The sequence below is a fragment of the Schistocerca cancellata genome, chromosome 1 (assembly GCF_023864275.1).
Source record: "Schistocerca cancellata isolate TAMUIC-IGC-003103 chromosome 1, iqSchCanc2.1, whole genome shotgun sequence".
Lineage (NCBI taxonomy): Eukaryota > Metazoa > Arthropoda > Insecta > Orthoptera > Acrididae > Schistocerca > Schistocerca cancellata.
In genome coordinates, this window is record NC_064626.1 from 1,172,037,891 (window position 1) to 1,172,055,370 (window position 17,480).

General features: G+C 46.1%; 1 protein-coding gene across 1 annotated transcript in view; it reads right to left on the reverse strand.

The window, feature by feature from the left end:
* The window catches only part of LOC126140239 (uncharacterized), an 80,336-nt gene that overhangs the window by 16,981 nt on the left and 45,875 nt on the right, over nt 1–17,480 (reverse strand). Inside the window, exons 5-7 of the mRNA XM_049915233.1 lie at nt 14,991–15,185; nt 10,788–11,048; nt 2,888–3,256 (exon numbers count right to left, since the gene is read on the reverse strand). Of these exons, the coding sequence (XP_049771190.1) occupies nt 2,888–3,256; nt 10,788–11,048; nt 14,991–15,185 (825 nt within the window). The remainder of the gene's footprint in view (nt 1–2,887; nt 3,257–10,787; nt 11,049–14,990; nt 15,186–17,480) is intronic.

Consider the following 17,480-nt stretch of genomic DNA (forward strand, 5'->3'; position numbering starts at 1 on the left):
GTACACTGCCACGTGTACACCAAGTCACTTTCTTTCATTAAAAACCACCTCCAGCTAGATAATGGCTCCATTGTTTGGTTTGAGTACCTCTGCCACCGAGCAAGTACACACTTACAAATCGCCAAGACTCGACTAGAACCTCAGAAAGTGACTAATGAGAATTTCACGACTTCACGCGGAAATCCACTTGCGAACTGTACTTAGCTTTCCGAGCTGGCAGAAGAACCTTACCGATCATTGAGAATCACAAGTTCATTGCTGAAAATAGACGGCCCCGCTTATAAATTATTTCTCCTCCATAGTATTCAGCCAGTGTAGCCGCTAGTCGACAACTCAACCTTCGAGCTACCAACAACCCCCAAAAAGGTTAAAGCCCCCGACCTTCCAGCCATTCAGCTTCTGGAGCAAAATGAAAGTATTCTAGTTGGTCGTTCCCTTCTTCCATTTATACCATTTCTCCAGAAAACTAATGTTTTTTTGCCAGAACCACTAGCAAGCTTATTTTAATCAAGTGCTGGAAAACAATTACCGTCGTATGAGTGCCACTAGAGCTTAAGCTGATTAGCGAAGGAACTCTTTTGACGAGACAGAAGATTAGTCTCTGCCTTGAAGAAACATGTAATCCAGTATTAGAGTAAGAGTTTACAGATCTATGGAAGAGTTCCGAACAATCAAGGGAGCGGGGGTGGGGGAGGCACAGATGATATTCCTCTGCAGTTCCAAAAATCGTCGGAGGAACTGACAACGAAACACAATTATTCAAGTTAGTATCGGAGTGGAGACACACAGGAGTTAGACAAAAATATGGGAACACCGCGGGACTTGCGTGCCTGAACATAAATGCAGACACCAGCCGTGGCTGCAGGTTGCGCTGTTGTATTTGATCATGGACAACAGCTGTGCAACCTTCACAATGCGTTGCAAGTGTCAGGAGAGTGTTCTGTGAAGTTGTGAGCCATCTCGTCGGAGCCACGTAAATCCGAACGTGGGCAAATTGTTGGCGCCCTGGGTGTTTGCGGAACCAAAGTAATCAATGTATTTGATGTTTCAAGAACCAACATATATTCGATTTATACAACTCATAGGCAAATGGGAAAAACATGATCCGCTCTGACACAACGCAGACTAAAGTGTATCTCGACCTACCGGAGCGGACGTTCATTAAAGAGGATTGTGACGAAAAATAACAGGACAAAAGCAGCAGAATTCACTGCAGAGCTGAATATCGCATTCTCGAACCCTGTTAGCACCAAAACAACACAAAGTGAGCTCCATTAGTTGCGAACTGCAGGGCGACCTGGAATTCCACATCTAGTCACGAGTGATGCAAATGCTTGTAACAGGAAAACGCGCAACCGAAGCCATAAAACCTGGACTATTGGCCAATGGAAAAAAGTCAATTGGCTGAATGAGTCTCGATGCACATTGGTTCAAATAGCTCTGAGCACTATGGAACTTAACTGCTGTGGCCATCAGTCCCCTAGAACGTAGAACTACTTAAACCTAACTAACCTAGGGACATCACACACATCCATGCAGGATTCGAACCTGCGAGCGTAGCTGATTTGACGGTTCAAATCAGTGGGTATGAAAGGGGACATATTATTGGCATGAGAGAATCTGAGGAATTCATCCGAGAAATGGGAAATTCGTGTGGGGGCGAAATGTTTCGGCAGTGCAACAACGGTTGTGTGCTGAATCGTTGAAGGAAGGCCGACGAGAAGGGTCAGGTCACACCAACCAGACCACCTCAACCCCCCGACCCACCCACCCCCTCCACCCACCCTCGAGATGATCAACGCCTGATTCGAATGGCATTGCAGGACAGATCTGCGTCCCCCTCGGCTCTGGTGCAGCTGTGGAGCAGTGTAACACATCGTACACTATCAGGGATGATAGTCCGTCGCTGTTTATTATGGCATGGGTTACGTGCGCGTCGTCCACTTCACTGCCTACCTTTGACGAATATGTAGAAACATGCTAGACGGCAACGGTGTATGGAACGACGTTACTGGGGCAGCAATGGCATCAGACAGTGTTTTGAGACGAATCCAGGTTCTGTTTGTTTGAAAATGTTGGCCGCATTTTGGTTCACCACTGACAGGAGGAGTGGCATCACATTGATGACGCCAACTCAATGCCTTCTGCTGTGGGGTGCTACTGTGTACAACTACAATTCACAGCTGGTGCCATGGCACTGTGACCAGTGTGACCTACGAGAATTACATCCTGTGACCCGTAGCCATACCCTTCCTGCAAAACACCCCAGACGCCATTTTTCAGCAGGACAATGCACGACCACATGTTACTGCGCGAACATGTGCCTTATTGGTGTCACAGGATGACAGCCTTTCTCCCTGGCCCGCCAGATCACCAGACTTGACGCCAATCGAAAATGTGTGGGGTACAGTGAAGAGACGGGTAAGAGACCAGGTGAACGCAGCATGGATGGCTATACCACAGGACCCCATTCACGCCTTATATGCGTCGATGCCGTCTCACGCGCGGAACAAGTTATCAGGGCCCACGGCAGACCCTGCACCTACTGGGCAACAGGGCACATGTTGAACTGAGGTGACTGAAATGTTAATCATTTCTGCAGAGCATACTAATGAACATATCCTTTGAATATGAACGTCCTATCTCTAATCGTTCAAGGTGTTCTGTCTTTTCTGAACATGAGTGTATCTATAGGTGCTAGTATGAAATGAAGAACTAACACAGGAGAGGGAAGCCCAACCCGTCAGTTCCAGACTGGACACAGACTAAATCCACTGGATTGCTTAATGCCTGCTATTGTGACTCTAACAGCCAAGAGGACGACTTCGCGGCGTGGCCTGTAGCAAGTTGTCTGACGCGCTGCCCGCAGCAGCGCAGGGGTACTCACGAGGTCCTTGCCGGGCACCTTGGTGTCGCGGCGCTCGCTGGCCCCACCGCGGCTGTCGTAGCTGGAGCTGGTGGAGCGCGTAGGCTGCTTGCTGCCGCTGCTGTACGAGGACTGCTTCTCCACAAAGTAGTTGTTCGCCTGCGGCTTGGTCGAGTAGGAGCACTGCTCGGACGCGCCGCCCGTCTTGGGGTCCTTGCACACCTGGCACGTCATCGAGTCCTTCACCACCTTCTGGCAGTTGCCGCTGTCGGCGGCGGCCGACAGCCGCTCCGAGGGGCCGTAGCCGCTGCTGCTCGGACGGAAGGCGTAGCCCGAAGACGTGTCAGACTTGAGGAACGCGTCCAGCTCGCGCTCGTAGTCGGACGGTGCCTGCGGAAGCGAGCGAGTGCGGTCAGCAAAGAGGGCACAGTAGCCGCACTGTAGGGTGACAATTATGAAATAAAATCGTCATAACTTCTGAACGGTTTGCGTTACGACATTCAAACTGCACGGCCGGCTGCGAGGCGTGATGGAAATTAATACGCGCATGCGCACTTCCCTCGGTTTGGCTTAGCGACGAAGCCCATTTTCATTTTGGCGCATCTGGGGACTGAGAATCCGCATTTCGTGACCAAGAAATCTCTTCACACTCGACGTGTAAGTAGGCTGTTTATGTTTTCTTATTGGCAACGTTACGTAGCGCTCTATATGAAAATCACTGGCTGTGCTGTGTGCAGTCTGTGGCTAGTTTGCATTGTTGTCTGCCATTGTAGTGTTGGGCAGCTGGACGTGAACAGCGCGTAGCGTTGCGCAGTTGGAGGTGAGCCGCCAGCAGTGGTGGTTGTGGGGAGAGAGATGGCGGAGTTGTGAAATTTGTAAGACTGTTTGGCATGAACTGCTATATATATTATGACCATTAAGGTAAATACATTGTTTGTTCTCTATTAAAATCTTTCATTTGCTAACTATCCCTATCAGTAGTTAGTGCCTTCAGTAGTTTGAATCTTTTATTTAGCTGGCAGTAGTGGCGCTCGCTGTATTGCAGTAGTTCCAGTAACGAAGATTTTTGTGAGGTAAGTGATTTCTGAAAGGTATAGGTTAAAGTTAGTCAGGGCCATTGTTTTGTAGGGATTATTGAAAGTCAGATTGCGTTGCGCTAAAAATATTGTGTGTCAGTTTAAGCACAGTCATGTACAATTGTTCTAAGGGGACGTTTCAAACGGGTGACTGTGTGGTGTGCAGTGTCCAGTCGCGGAATAATCGATGAGATACTCCTTGCTGCGGAAGCAAAGGGGACTTCACAGCAAACATAAACATAGCCAAAGCCTTGCAGACAAACAAAAATTACGCGAAGCGAAATGTAGTGTGAGGAGGGCTATGCGAGAGGCGTTCAATGAATTCGAAAGTAAAGTTCTATGTACTGACTTGGCAGAAAATCCTAAGAAATTTTGGTCTTATGTCAAAGCGGTAGGTGGATCAAAACAAAATGTCCAGACACTCTGTGACCAAAATGGTACTGAAACAGAGGATGAAGACTAAAGGACGAAATACTAAATGTCTTTTTCCAAAGTTGTTTCACAGAGGAAGACTGCACTGTAGTTCCTTCTCTAGATTGTCGCACAGATGACAAAATGGTAGATATCGAAATAGACGACAGAGGGATGGAGAAACAATTAAAATCGCTCAAAAGAGGAAAGGCCTCTGGACCTGATGGGATACCAGTTCGATTTTACACAGAGTGCGCGAAGGAACTTGCCCCCCTTCTTGCAGCGGTGTACCGTAGGTCTCTAGAACAGCGTAGCGTTCTAAAAGATTGGAAAAGGGCACAGGTCATCCCCGTTTTCAAGAAGGGACGTCGAACAGATGTGCAGAACTATAGACCTATATCTCTAACGTCGATCAGTTGTAGAATTTTGGAACACGTATTGTGTTCGAGTATAATGACTTTTCTGGAGACTAGAAATCTACTCTGTAGGAATCAGCATGGGTTTCGAAAAAGACGGTCATGTGAAACCCAGCTGGCGCTATTCGTCCACGAAACTCAGAGGGCCATAGACACGGGTTCACAGGTAGATGCCGTGTTTCTTGACTTCCGCAAGGCGTTCGATACAGTTCCCCACAGTCGTTTAATGAACAAAGTAAGAGCATATGGACTATCAGACCAATTGTGTGATTGGATTGAGGAGTTCCTAGATAACGGGACGCAGCATGTCATTCTCAATGGAGAGAAGTCTTCCGAAGTAAGAGTGAGTTCAGGTGCGCCGCAGGGGATTGTCATAGGACCGTTGCTATTCACAATATACATAAATGACCTGGTGGATGACATCGGAAGTTCACTGAGGTTTTTTGCAGATGATGCTGTGGTGTATCGAGTACGCATTAGGAGTGATTTAAAATGGAATGATCATATAATGTTGATCGTCGGTAAAGCAGATGTCAGACTGAGATTCATTGGAAAAATCCTAAGGAAATGCAACCCGAAAACAAAGGAAGTAGGTTACAGTGCGCTTGTTTGCCCACTGCTTGAATACTGCTCAGCAGTGTGGGATCCGTACCAGATAGGGTTGATAGAAGATATAGAGAAGATCCAACGGAGAGCAGCGCGCTTCGTTATAGAATCATTTAGTAATCGCGAAAGCGTTACGGAGACGACAGATAGACTCCAGTGGCGGACTCTGCAGGAGAGACGCTCAGTAGCTCGGTACGGGCTTTTGTTAAAGTTTCGAGAACATACCTTCACCGAAGAGTCAAGCAGTACATTGCTCCCTCCTACGTATCTCTCGCGAAGAGACCATGAGGATAAAATCAGAGAGATTAGAGCCCACACAGAGGCATACCGACAATCCTTCTTTCCACGAACAATACGAGACTGGAATAGAAGGGAGAACCAATAGAGGTACTCAAGGTACCCTCCGCCACACACCGTCAGGTGGCTTGCGGAGTATGGATGTAGATGTAGATGTAGATGGCACGGTGACTACCGAACAGTACGTGAACGTTTTGGAAGATGATTTCATCCCCATTGTTCAAAGTGATCCTGATTTTGACAAGATGTGGTTCATGCAAGACGGAACCCATCGAAGCAGGAGAGTTTTCGGTGACTTGGAGGAGCACGGTGGACCGCATTCTGGCTCTGGGGTACCCAGAGGCCACTGACCTGGGCGTCGATTGTCCGCCATATTCTGCGGATCTGAACACATGCGACTCCTTTCTGTGGGGCTTTATTAAAGACAAGGCGTCCAGCAATAGCCCCAAAACAACTACTGAGCTGAAAACAGCCATTCAGGAGGTGATCGACAGCCTCGATGTGACGACACTTTAACGGGTCATACCGAATTTCACGATTCGTCTGCGCCACATCATCGCCAATGGTGACAAGCATGTATTGTCGTAAGCTAAATCCGAATCTGTAGTGACGTTTACATGTTGAATAAAGTGTGCACACGCCGTAGTTTGTAACTAATTTACGTTATTCTTCGTGTAGATCAATAATTGTCACCCTGTCAATAATAATAATCTGATTGCATCAATTATAAATGGTTCTGTGAAAGCCTGCGAGTGTGAAAACAATGGTTTTTTATTTATATTTTACACGAAGCGTTTCGGGAAATGATTCTCATTTGCAAGTGTGTTTTTGTAGTGATCTATGCCAGTCATGGAAGGCTATGTATCACGTACGTCAAATGTAGAGCTCAGAGTAAAGATGTGCGCGATCGCAATTATTTTGTGAATATCGGGCCACATACTGTGGGAAAGTGTTACTCAACTGCTGCGGAGCCTACCTGCTGGAAAGCATTTGTAATCTCCTTGCAGCAAGGAGGAACGAAGGAGCTCTGTTACTAAAAAAGATTTCCGGCACCAAGGAAGAGGAATATGATGTATGGAACCGACTGTTGTTATTTACCATTCACAGATAGAATGTTAACGAGAGGTCTTTGAGACAGTAATATTAGTTGGTTCCCATGTAACGCGTAACCTTTTGTGAAAGTTTGTGACAATATACAGCATTAAATGGAACCAATCTACACGTTATTTAAGAAGAGAAGCAGTGTTTTGTTTTGTATCCACTTCATTTATAGAAATCTGCACGGAAGAAAGAAGTTCGATGCCGAGGAAGAACAGAGCACAGCTTACCTGGACCCAGAGTAAATCACAAGACTTGCAAGGCTGAATATCTACGCCAATCTAATAAGGGCCGGTGTTAGGTGTAACTGCATGGAGTAAGAGGTCCAGAAAAGACGTTGCTAAAGCAGTCAAAACATCTCCACACGAGCTAAATACAGCAGCCATCAGCCACTAAATGAACACTCCATTTTCTCTTTGTACTATGTCATTTTATGCCATTTTTGGTTGGTTGTCGATTTTTATATGTAGTTGGTGGAGAAATTTGGAAGAACTTGTGCTTACAGTTTTCTTATGGCCCATTTGTGCTGAATCTCACACATATTAAACATCACACAGAATTTTCATTGCACAGAGCGCATCGAGAATAACTTACATAAACAAACAGTTACGTACCATACTCTGTGGAAGACGTGTAACATTATCTCTGTCGACTACATCTAAAAACATCTTTGCAACTGTGTGTTTCTATAAATTATTCTCGATGCATACTGTGCACTGTAAATTGTGTGTGATGTTTGACATGTATGAGACTGTGCAGAAATTCGACACGAATGGACCATAAAAAAACTGTAAGTACAAGTTCTTCCAAATTTCGCCACTAACTACATATAAAAGTCGGTAACTAACTAAAAATGGCGCATTTCTTATACACTGAAGTAAAGGAAAATACAGAGGAGAACATTTCGTAACATCGAAAACATTACGTAAAAAGGGCATAGTACAAAGGGGAAACACCCTTTAACATGGGAATCGTTTCCCGAAATGCGTCGCGTGGACTATGAATCAAATAAAATCGTGACTGGTGGCAGAAAAGTGATTTACAAACAGACCTGTAAGTAATAATAGTATTAGTCGCGGTGCAGTCTTTCCTGAGGCAGATATGTTGTGCATTTGAAAAGGCGACATAGCGTAGTAATGAAGTGCGTCATAGCCTGTACGCAAACCGCAAAAGAAGACAGTTGAAGCATTGTGGCGCTGCAGCACACTGAAAGTTAAAGTGGGCGGACGAGAAAACAAAAGAGGTGCTCCGCAGAATCGCGCAGATGTGGATAACAGGGTCTACAAGAAGGAACAGAATGACACGAAAAATGTTTATGTGTCAGGAAATATGCAGAATGTTTCACGTTTCGTGATACAGGCTTCTAGGTGTTTTAGAGGGGACTTAGATAAGTTTTGGTAAAGAATCCATGTCCGGAAACGTACCGTTTGGATGTAAAACATGATTGAAGATCGGATCACTTACAAATCTCTCACATGGTAAGCACAAAGAGGAGTCAGTGACCTGCGTGCTGTGCGGTACGTTTCCGGACATGGGTCCATTATCAAAACTTTATCCGTTGTACAAGTTCTAGAAGCCTGTAATACGAATAGACAATCAGCCTGTCTTCAGTGCTACTGGGAGAAACCGCAGCGCGTAGTGGGTAAAAACTGTAAACTGATTTTATCCATAATGGATGCTGTTGGACTCCAAAACCCTTTAAAGGATAATCTAGAAGAAAACGCGTTACCAATCACTTTTGGGGACTCTTTATTCAAAACACGACCGGTTTTGGCTTTATCCCGATTTCGGGTGATTACTTTCAGTTTCATCTAAACGAATATAATGCTGGAGCTTACTGTTTAACGTAAAACGAAAGCTGCATTATTGAACTAAGGAGATATGAAAGCATTGACAGTGCCAAATTGACAAGGCTTGAATATACTAGTGCACTTTCCGATATTCCAAAGCATTAATTGGGTCGAGATTACTTCCGAGAACATAAGTTCTTGTTCAGGAGTGGTTATATTTGGGCTTTCCTATCAGCTCCTTCAATTTGTGCGGAACTATTAGAATCCACCCGTATAAACAAAGTGTAGTGATCTACAGAGTGGTCAGAAAGTAACTTCCTATTTTGAATTTTATTTTTCTAGTGATGTTATGCGCAGATAGCAATGAAAGGTACCTTGTTTTATAGACTAAATTATGTCGTTTTGTTTCACCTTTTTTCACATCCTGTGAAGCGTTTGATGTCCCTTTGAAGCCGCAGAGATGCCAGGACGATTAACCATGGATCAATGAGACAAACTTGCAGCGAGATGTGAATAATTGCCCGCATCTCGTGGTCGTGCCTCGTGATGGCTGGGTGTTGTGTGATGTCCTTAGGTTAGTTAGGTTTAAGTAGTTCTAAGTTCTAGGGGACTGATGACCTAAGATGTTAAGTCCCATAGTGCTCAGAGCCATTTTTTTGTGAATAATTAAAAGTTATCGCACTAAATTAATGAGTACCGGAAGTATGGACATTAAGAGATCATGGAGACCAGAGGATATATGGCCACAGCAAGGGAAATGTGCGAGCGAAGCCCTTTAAAATGGAGGCGATCCGAAAGTGACAGTGTGGTGCGGGTTAACTCATGCCCTCATTATTGAACCCTATCTCTTGAGACACGCTATGAGCTCTGAAAGACACCTGGAAATGTCAGAAAATTTTGTATGACCTACAACTTCCGAATGTAACGAGCCACATGAAGCTTTATTAATGCAGAATGGAGCTCCCCCTCATTACGGCCTATTTGACGAAGGCTTCGCAGGACGCTGGATCGGTCGCTGATGTCCTACAAAATGGCCAGCGAGGGTCCCAGACGTCAGATAATGCGATTTCTTCTTTGTGGGGCAGTGTAAAGGAAGAAATGTACCGCGGCAAACCACGAAGTCTTGGTGAACTTCAGAATAAGATCCGTGAATTCGTAAGCGGCGTTCCCGCTGAGTTCTTGAGGAAAGTTGTAATAAACGTACTTGTTCGTTGAAGACAGTATCTAGTAAATAATGGATCACACAGTGAGTTGTAACTTTTAGAGATATAAAGGTATATAATAAATTACATGTGTGTCAATAATTAAGTTTATAGTTACTATATTTTGGGAGGGAAAAATATTTTCCGCCTAAGGTATAAGGTGTAACTGAATTCCCTTCAGTCTTTAAGGAGTCGCAATGGTGACCAACACGTTGAAACTTAGCAAAGGACCTCATTTACGAAAATATGCCTCTTTTTCGGGGCACGCAAAAAACCCCAATACCTATTCAGATCTCTCGCATTTTCGGCGCCACTGACTAGGGTATTATGCTCGTCATTCACCGATAAACCTGATATTCCAAGCCCACTACAGGTCTGTTTACATGCCGTTGAGTTTGTCATCTGCCCAGAGAGTTTTTCACGTGCCTTCCGAGGTCACCTGGACCAACGATTTTGGCAACAGTGGATAGGTCGTGGTTCTTTCGATTTGAACCCACCAGACCAATAAATGTGGGGTCACATAAAATCCTTGATATACGGGACCCCTGTGGCATCCCACGAAGAACTAATGGCGCGGATTATGGCTGTGGCTGTTGCTGAAGGAGCAGGGACTGGTGATCGCATTTACCGGAAAATGGTACAAAGGTACCGTATCTGCACTGGTGTCGGTGATCATCAAATGGAGCCCCAGTTCTAAGTGGATCCATATCAGTAGATGAAGAGTCAGATCAGAACGCAGAGTGTGTTGTGGTATTTTGCGTGTAGGGGGGAAACGGTACTTTTCCGGTTATGAGTTTCTAAGCTAAACTTAACCGTGTTGGTCCCCACTAGAAATAACGTCTGCAAAACCAGTTTAGTTACATCCTACGTACACAACAATAAAAGGCTTTGTTTAACCTCATGTGTAAATACACATTTAAATGAGGAATTTAATATTTCTGCACTCTGTTTGCTGCCTTTAGTTTGACACTGGACGGACCCACTAGAGATCGAATGGAAGGTTCGAACCCGACCACTGGCCGTACCTGCCGGTAGACGCGCGCCTCGGTCTCCATGGCGGCGAGCTCCGGGTCGAGATCGCGGCGGTAGCGCAGCGACGTCTCGGTGGGCTTGGCCTTGAAGGAGCGCGAGCTGCCCACGAAGTAGGCCTCCTGCTTCGGCTCCGCGCCGTACGAACACTCCTCGTAGTTGCCGCCGGTGGCCGGGTCCTCGCACACGAAGCACGTCATAGCCTGCCGCCGGAAGCGGCCGCTCGCCACGTCGTCCGCCGTCACCTTCTTCTCCACCTGCCGGCACAGCACAGTACCTCACTTTGTGGCACTTACCGTCACACAGTAGCCTCTACAGGGTGAAAAGTATTTAAACCGACAAACTCTGGGAGGTTGTAGGGGACATCAAAACAAATATTTTTCCCTAATGTCATTTTTTCCTATGAGGATTATTTAAACCGGTGGAGGCCGTATTACGCTCTTCAGTTGTTGGAGGCCGTATTACGATCTTCAGTTGTAGGCAATGCTGTCCACCAGTGTAGTAGTGCATTGCCTCTGTTTACTAATGAAGCGATACACCTGGAGCGAGTACACTGATATGGTTGGTGCGTAATACGTAGCGCACCACAACGGACGAGCTGCACAGCGGGTTTATCAACAAAAATATCCTAATCGACGTATCCTGCATCATACGACCTTTGCTGCTGTGTACTAACGTCTGCCTGAGACCGGGTCATTTAGCTGATTACCTAGACAAGGACGCCGTCGCACGGTAAGAACGCTGCAATTTGAGGAAGCTGTCTTGCAGCATGTGGAGCGGGATCCTTCAATCAGCACTCGTGCAGTTGCACGTAACACGGGGACGAATCAGTCGAATGTAAGAACAGTCCTTCGAGAGCAATTGTTACTTCCATTTCACTTACAGCGTGTCCACAACCTGAACCAATTGATTATCCACCCAGAGCACAGTTTACGCACTGGTACCTGGAATAGTGTGAACTGCATCCTACATTTCCATCCTCTGTGTTGTTTACCTATGAAGCAACGTTCGGACGTGTTGGAGTCTTCAACATGCACAATTCTCATGTTTGGAGTGAGGATAACCCACATGTCACAGTTACTAGCTCTCATCAAGTGCGGTTCTTCGTTAATGTGGAGGTCGGTGTTGTTGGGGACTGTTTAATTGCGCCGTATCTGCTACCTCGCCCATTAAATGGCAGGCGCTATTACAATTTTCCCGGCAGAGCATTGCCAGAATTGCTGGAAGACTTCCCGCTCCCTACAAGACAACGTATGTGGTTCCAACATGACGGGACGCCGGCACATTTCAGTCGTCGTGTGCGTCGATTCCTGGACCGACAGTTCCCAGAAACGTGGAATGGCAGAGGTGGTCCTGTACCATGGCCTGCTCGATCCCCAGATATGTCCCCTCCGGACTTTTTTGTGTGGGGAGAGATGCCCAATCTTGTTTACGCAACCCCTGTTGCATCAGAAGAGGATCTAGTTGCCCGGATAGTAGCAGCAGCAGGAACAATTCGGGATACTCCTGGGGTTTTTGCCCGTGTCAGACAGAACATGATCAGACGGTGTAACCTTTGTTTACGTGTCAATGGAGGCATTTTGAATATCTACTGTAATTCAAATTGGGTTGTGTTAAGGTGTTGTCTCTTGGTCATAAAAAAATGGAAAAGTGTTTGTTGGTTTAATTAACCTGCCGCCAGACTCTACCGGTTTAAATACTCCCCATAGGAAAAAATGACAAATGGTTCAAATGGCTCTGAGCACTATGGGACTTAACATCTGTGCTCATCAGTCCCCTAGAACGTAGAACTACTTAAACCTAACTAACCTAAGGACAACACACACATCCATGCCCGAGGCAGGATTCGAACCTGCGACCGTAGCTGTCACGCGGTTCCAGACTGAAGCGCCTAGAGCCGCACGGCCACATCAGCCGGCGAAAAAATGACATTAGGGAAAAATATTTGTTTTGATGTCCCCTACAACCTCCCAGAGTTTGTCGGTTTACATACTTTTCACCCTGTATACATTCCATGCATTTGGCAAATAATAGTACTGACTAAGTATAAAGCCTTTCACCGATTAGAAAAACTTATTTCTAGGCAACTGTACTAGATACATACAACTGAGACGCCAGAAGAACTGGTATAGGCATGCCTATTCAAATACAAAGGTGTGCGAACAGACAGAATACGGCGCTGCAGTCGGCAACACCTATATAAGACCAGTGTCTGGCGCAATTAGACCGGTTACTGCTGCTACAATAGCAAGTTATCAAGTTTTAAGTGAGTTTGAACGTGGTGTTATAGTTGGCGCACGAGCGATGGGACACAGCATCTCCGAGGCAGCGATGAAATGGGGATTTTCCCGTACGACCGTTTCACGAGTGTACCGTGAATATCAGGAATCTGGTAAAACATCAAATCTCCGACATCGCTCCGGCCGGAAAAAGCTCTTGCAAGAATGGGACCAAGAACGAGTGAAGAGAATCGTTCAACGTTATACAAGTGCAACCCTACCGCAAATTGCTGCAGATTTCAATGCAAGTGTCAGCATGCGAACCATTCAACGAAACATCATCGAGATGGGCTTCGTGTAGCCTTGATGACAGCACGACACAAAGCTTCACGCCTCGCCTGGGTCCGTCAACACCGACATTGGACTCTTGATGACTGGAAACATGTCGCCTGGTCGGACGAGTCCCGTTTCAGATTGTTTCGGGCGGATGGACGTGTACAGGTATGGAGACAGCCTCAGGAATCAATGGACCCTGCATGTCAGCAGGAGACGTTGAAGCTGGTGGAAGCTCTGTAATGGTGTGCGGTGCGTGCGGTTGGTGTGATATGGGATCCCTGATATGTTTAGATAAGACTCTGACAGGTGACACGTACGTAAGCGTCCTGTCTGATCACCTGCAGCCATTCATGTTCATTGTGCATTCCGACGGACTTGGGGAGTTCCGCCCCACACGCCCAGAACTGCTAGTGGCTCCAGGAACACTTTTCTGAGTTTAAACACTTCTACATCTACATCTGCATCTACATCCATACTCCGCAAGCCACACGGCGGTGTGTGGCGGGGGGTACTTTGACTACCTCTATCGGTTCTACCTTCTATTCCAGTCTCGTATTGTTCGTGGAAAGAAAGATTGTCGGTATGCCTCTGTGTGGGCTCTAATCTCTCTGATTTTATGCTCATGGTCTCTTCGCGAGATATACGTAGGAGGGAGCAATATACTGCTTGACTCTTCGGTGAAGGTATGTTCTCGAAACTTCAACAAAAGCCCGTACCGAGCTACTGAGCGTCTCTCCTGCAGAGTCTTCCACTGCAGTTTATCTATCATCTCCGTAACGCTTTCGCGATTACTAAATGATCCTGTAACGAAGCGCGCTGCTCTCCGTTGGATCTTCTCTATCTCTTCTATCAACCCTATCTGGTACGGATCCCACACTGGTGAGCAATGTTCAAGCAGTGGGCGAACAAGTGTACTGTAACCTACTTCCTTAGTTTTCGGATTGCATTTCCTTAGGATTCTTCCAATGAATCTCAGTCTGGCATCTGCCTTACCAACGATCAACTTTATATGATCATTCCATTTTAAATCACTCTTAATGCGTACTCCCAGATAATTTATGGAATTAACTGCTTCCAGTTGCTGACCTGCTATATTGTAGCTAAATGATAAAGGATCTTTCTTTCTATGTATTCGCAGCACATTACACTTGTCTACATTGAGATTCAATTGCCATTCCCTGCACCATGCGTCAATTCGTAGCAGATCCTCCTGCATCTCAGTACAATTTTCCATTGTTAAAACCTCTCGATATACTATAGCATCATCCGCAAAAAGCCTCAGTGAACTTCCGATGTTATCCACAAGGTCATTTATATATGTATTCTGAATAGCAACGGTCCTACGAGACTCCCCTGCTGCACACCCGAAATCACTCTTACTTCGGAAGACTTCTCTCCATTGAGAATGACATGCTGCGTTCTGTTATGTAGGAACTCTTCAATCCAATCACACAGTTGGTCTTCCGCTGGCCACCAAACTCCCCAGGTGTACCAGTTGTTTTCGCTCTTCACTGTATGTCCGTGACACTCTCTCCCCTATTTCTCAGTTATATAAAACGTGCTGCTCTTCTACGAACTATCTCGATTTACTCCGTGAGTCCTATCTGGTACGGACCTCGAGCCGCACAGCAGTACTGCACGTACCTTCTTGCACTTCTTGCCGCCCTCGCCGGAGCCGCCGCCGCCGGCCGCCTTGCCCTCCTTGGCCACAGCCGCCACCTCCTCGTACGCGGCCTCCTTGTAGTTGCTGCCCTTGTAGCCTCCGACCGCCTTGTCAGCCGCTGCGGCCGCCGTCTCGTAGCCGTCGTCGTGGTAGCGCCCGGCGTCAGCTTTCTCAGGCTGGGAAAGAGACCAGTATTTATGAATCCGTGGATTCTAAAAAAAGTCTCTTCAGATACCCAGCATAAATGGCTTCTACCTCCTCGACACCCAGGCAAACCATCGCTGTGAGTAAAGGGACTGAGACAGAGATCAGTTCGGAGCACTGCTAAGTAAACTCCACGGGACTAACATCTAGGGGTGCTTCTCTAACCCAACCCGACTCTCCCTTATCCCAATCGAAATTCTTTTCCCCCATCTTTCACTCAACCACCTAAAAATTCCTCATATCATAAAATCCAACAATTGAAGCCCACAGTCAACGTTAGCACCATTGAAATTTCATTTGATGTAATGACCACCTAAATACTCCTGTACATTTACATCCGTACTCCATGAGCTACCATTTGATGTTTGTTGGAGGATGCTTTTAGTATCATTATCATCCTCTCCTCACCCCCACCCCTACCCATCCCTCTTCCACTTGCGAGTGGTGCGTAGAAAAGAAAGGCTGTCTTATAAAATAAGTTACCTAAATGAATCTCTAATTATTATGAAGTTTTGCTAATAAAGTGGCGTTGACAGCATAATACATTGTGAGCCAAATAAAAGTGGCCTGGAAAGTATCTCATTTGCCTTAAGACAGGCAAGCCGACTTACGTCTGCACCCAGAGCACACGTGTTAGTGAAGTTGCCTATTTCAAGGTACCTCATTTACATCAAATGCAATTTCAATGGTGCTAGCGTGGATTGTGGGCTTCAATTGTTGGATTTTATGATACGAGGAAATATTTTTCCGAGGCAGTTTGATTTTGTCCGCCGTGTATTTATTCATTGTTTATTACGACCTATCGACTACCGGCATCATCAGATTAAAACTTATAGTTCACAAAACAAAGTTCAGTATCACTCACAATGAAACACACGCCTAGACACAGAGGAACATACACTATGTGATCAAAAGTATCCGGACACCCCAAAAGCATACTTTTTCATATTAGGTGCATTGTGCTGCCACCTACTGCCAGGTATTACACATGAGAGACCTAGGTAGTCATTAGACATTGTGAGAGAGCAGAATGGGGCGTTCCGCGGACTTCGAACGTTGTCAGGTGACTGGGTGTCTCTTGCGTCATACGTCTGTACGTGAGATTTTCACACTCCTAAACATTCCTAGGTCCACTGTTTCCAATGTGATAGTGAATTGGAAATGTGAAGGGACACGTACAGCACAGAAAAGTATAGGCGACCTCGTCTGTTGACTGACAGAGACCGCCGACAGTTGAAGAGGGTCGTAATGTATAATAGGCAGACATCTATCCAGATCATCACACAGGAATTCCAATCTGAATCAGGATCCACTGCAAGTACTATGACAATTAGGTGAAAGGTGAGCAAAACTTGGATATCGGGATCGAGCGGCTGCTCAAAAGCCACACATCACGCCGGTAAATAACAAACGACGCCTCGCTTGGTGTAAGGAGCATAAACATTGAACGATTGAACAGTGGAAAAATGTTATGTGGAGTGACGAATCACGGTGCACAATATGGCGATCTAACGGCGGGGTGTGGGTATGAACGTCATCTGCCAGCGTGCGTATTGCCAACAGTAAAATTCGGAGGCGGTGGTGTGCTGGTGAGGTCTTGTTTTTCATGGAGGGGGCTTGCACCCCTTGTTGTTTTGCGTGACACTATCACAGCACAGGCCTACATTCATGTTTTAAGGATCTTCTTACTTCCCACAGTTGAAGAGAAATTCGGGGATGGCGATCGCATCTTTCAACACGATCGACTACCTGTTCATAATGCACGGCCTGTGGCGGAGTGGTTACACAACAGTAACATCCTTGTAATGGACTGGCCTGCACAGAATCCTGACCTGAATCCTATAGAACACCTTTGGGATGTTTTGGAACGCCGACTTCGTGCCAGGCCTCACCGGCCGACATCGATAACTCTCCTCAGTGCAGCACTCCGTGAAGAATGGGCTGCTGTTCACCATACGGGTACTTGCAGTTTGTGTACGTAGATGTTCTCATATTAAGGAAATCCAGCGTTTACTAGTGACCACTAACAGAGGAAAATTATGTTCGTCCGAAGTAATTCAAAACTTCAGTCCACAATGATCGACAATGGTAGAGCCAATGAATAAAGCACTTGCTATGACAGACCCTTATGCCACATCTATCCAAAACTTCCCCAGCATCAGATTCTTAACTCATCAGATTCTTAGCTCATCAGATTCTTAACTCATAAAGAAACTTCCTGGCAGATTAAAACTGTGTGACGGATTGGGATTCGGACGTAGGACCTT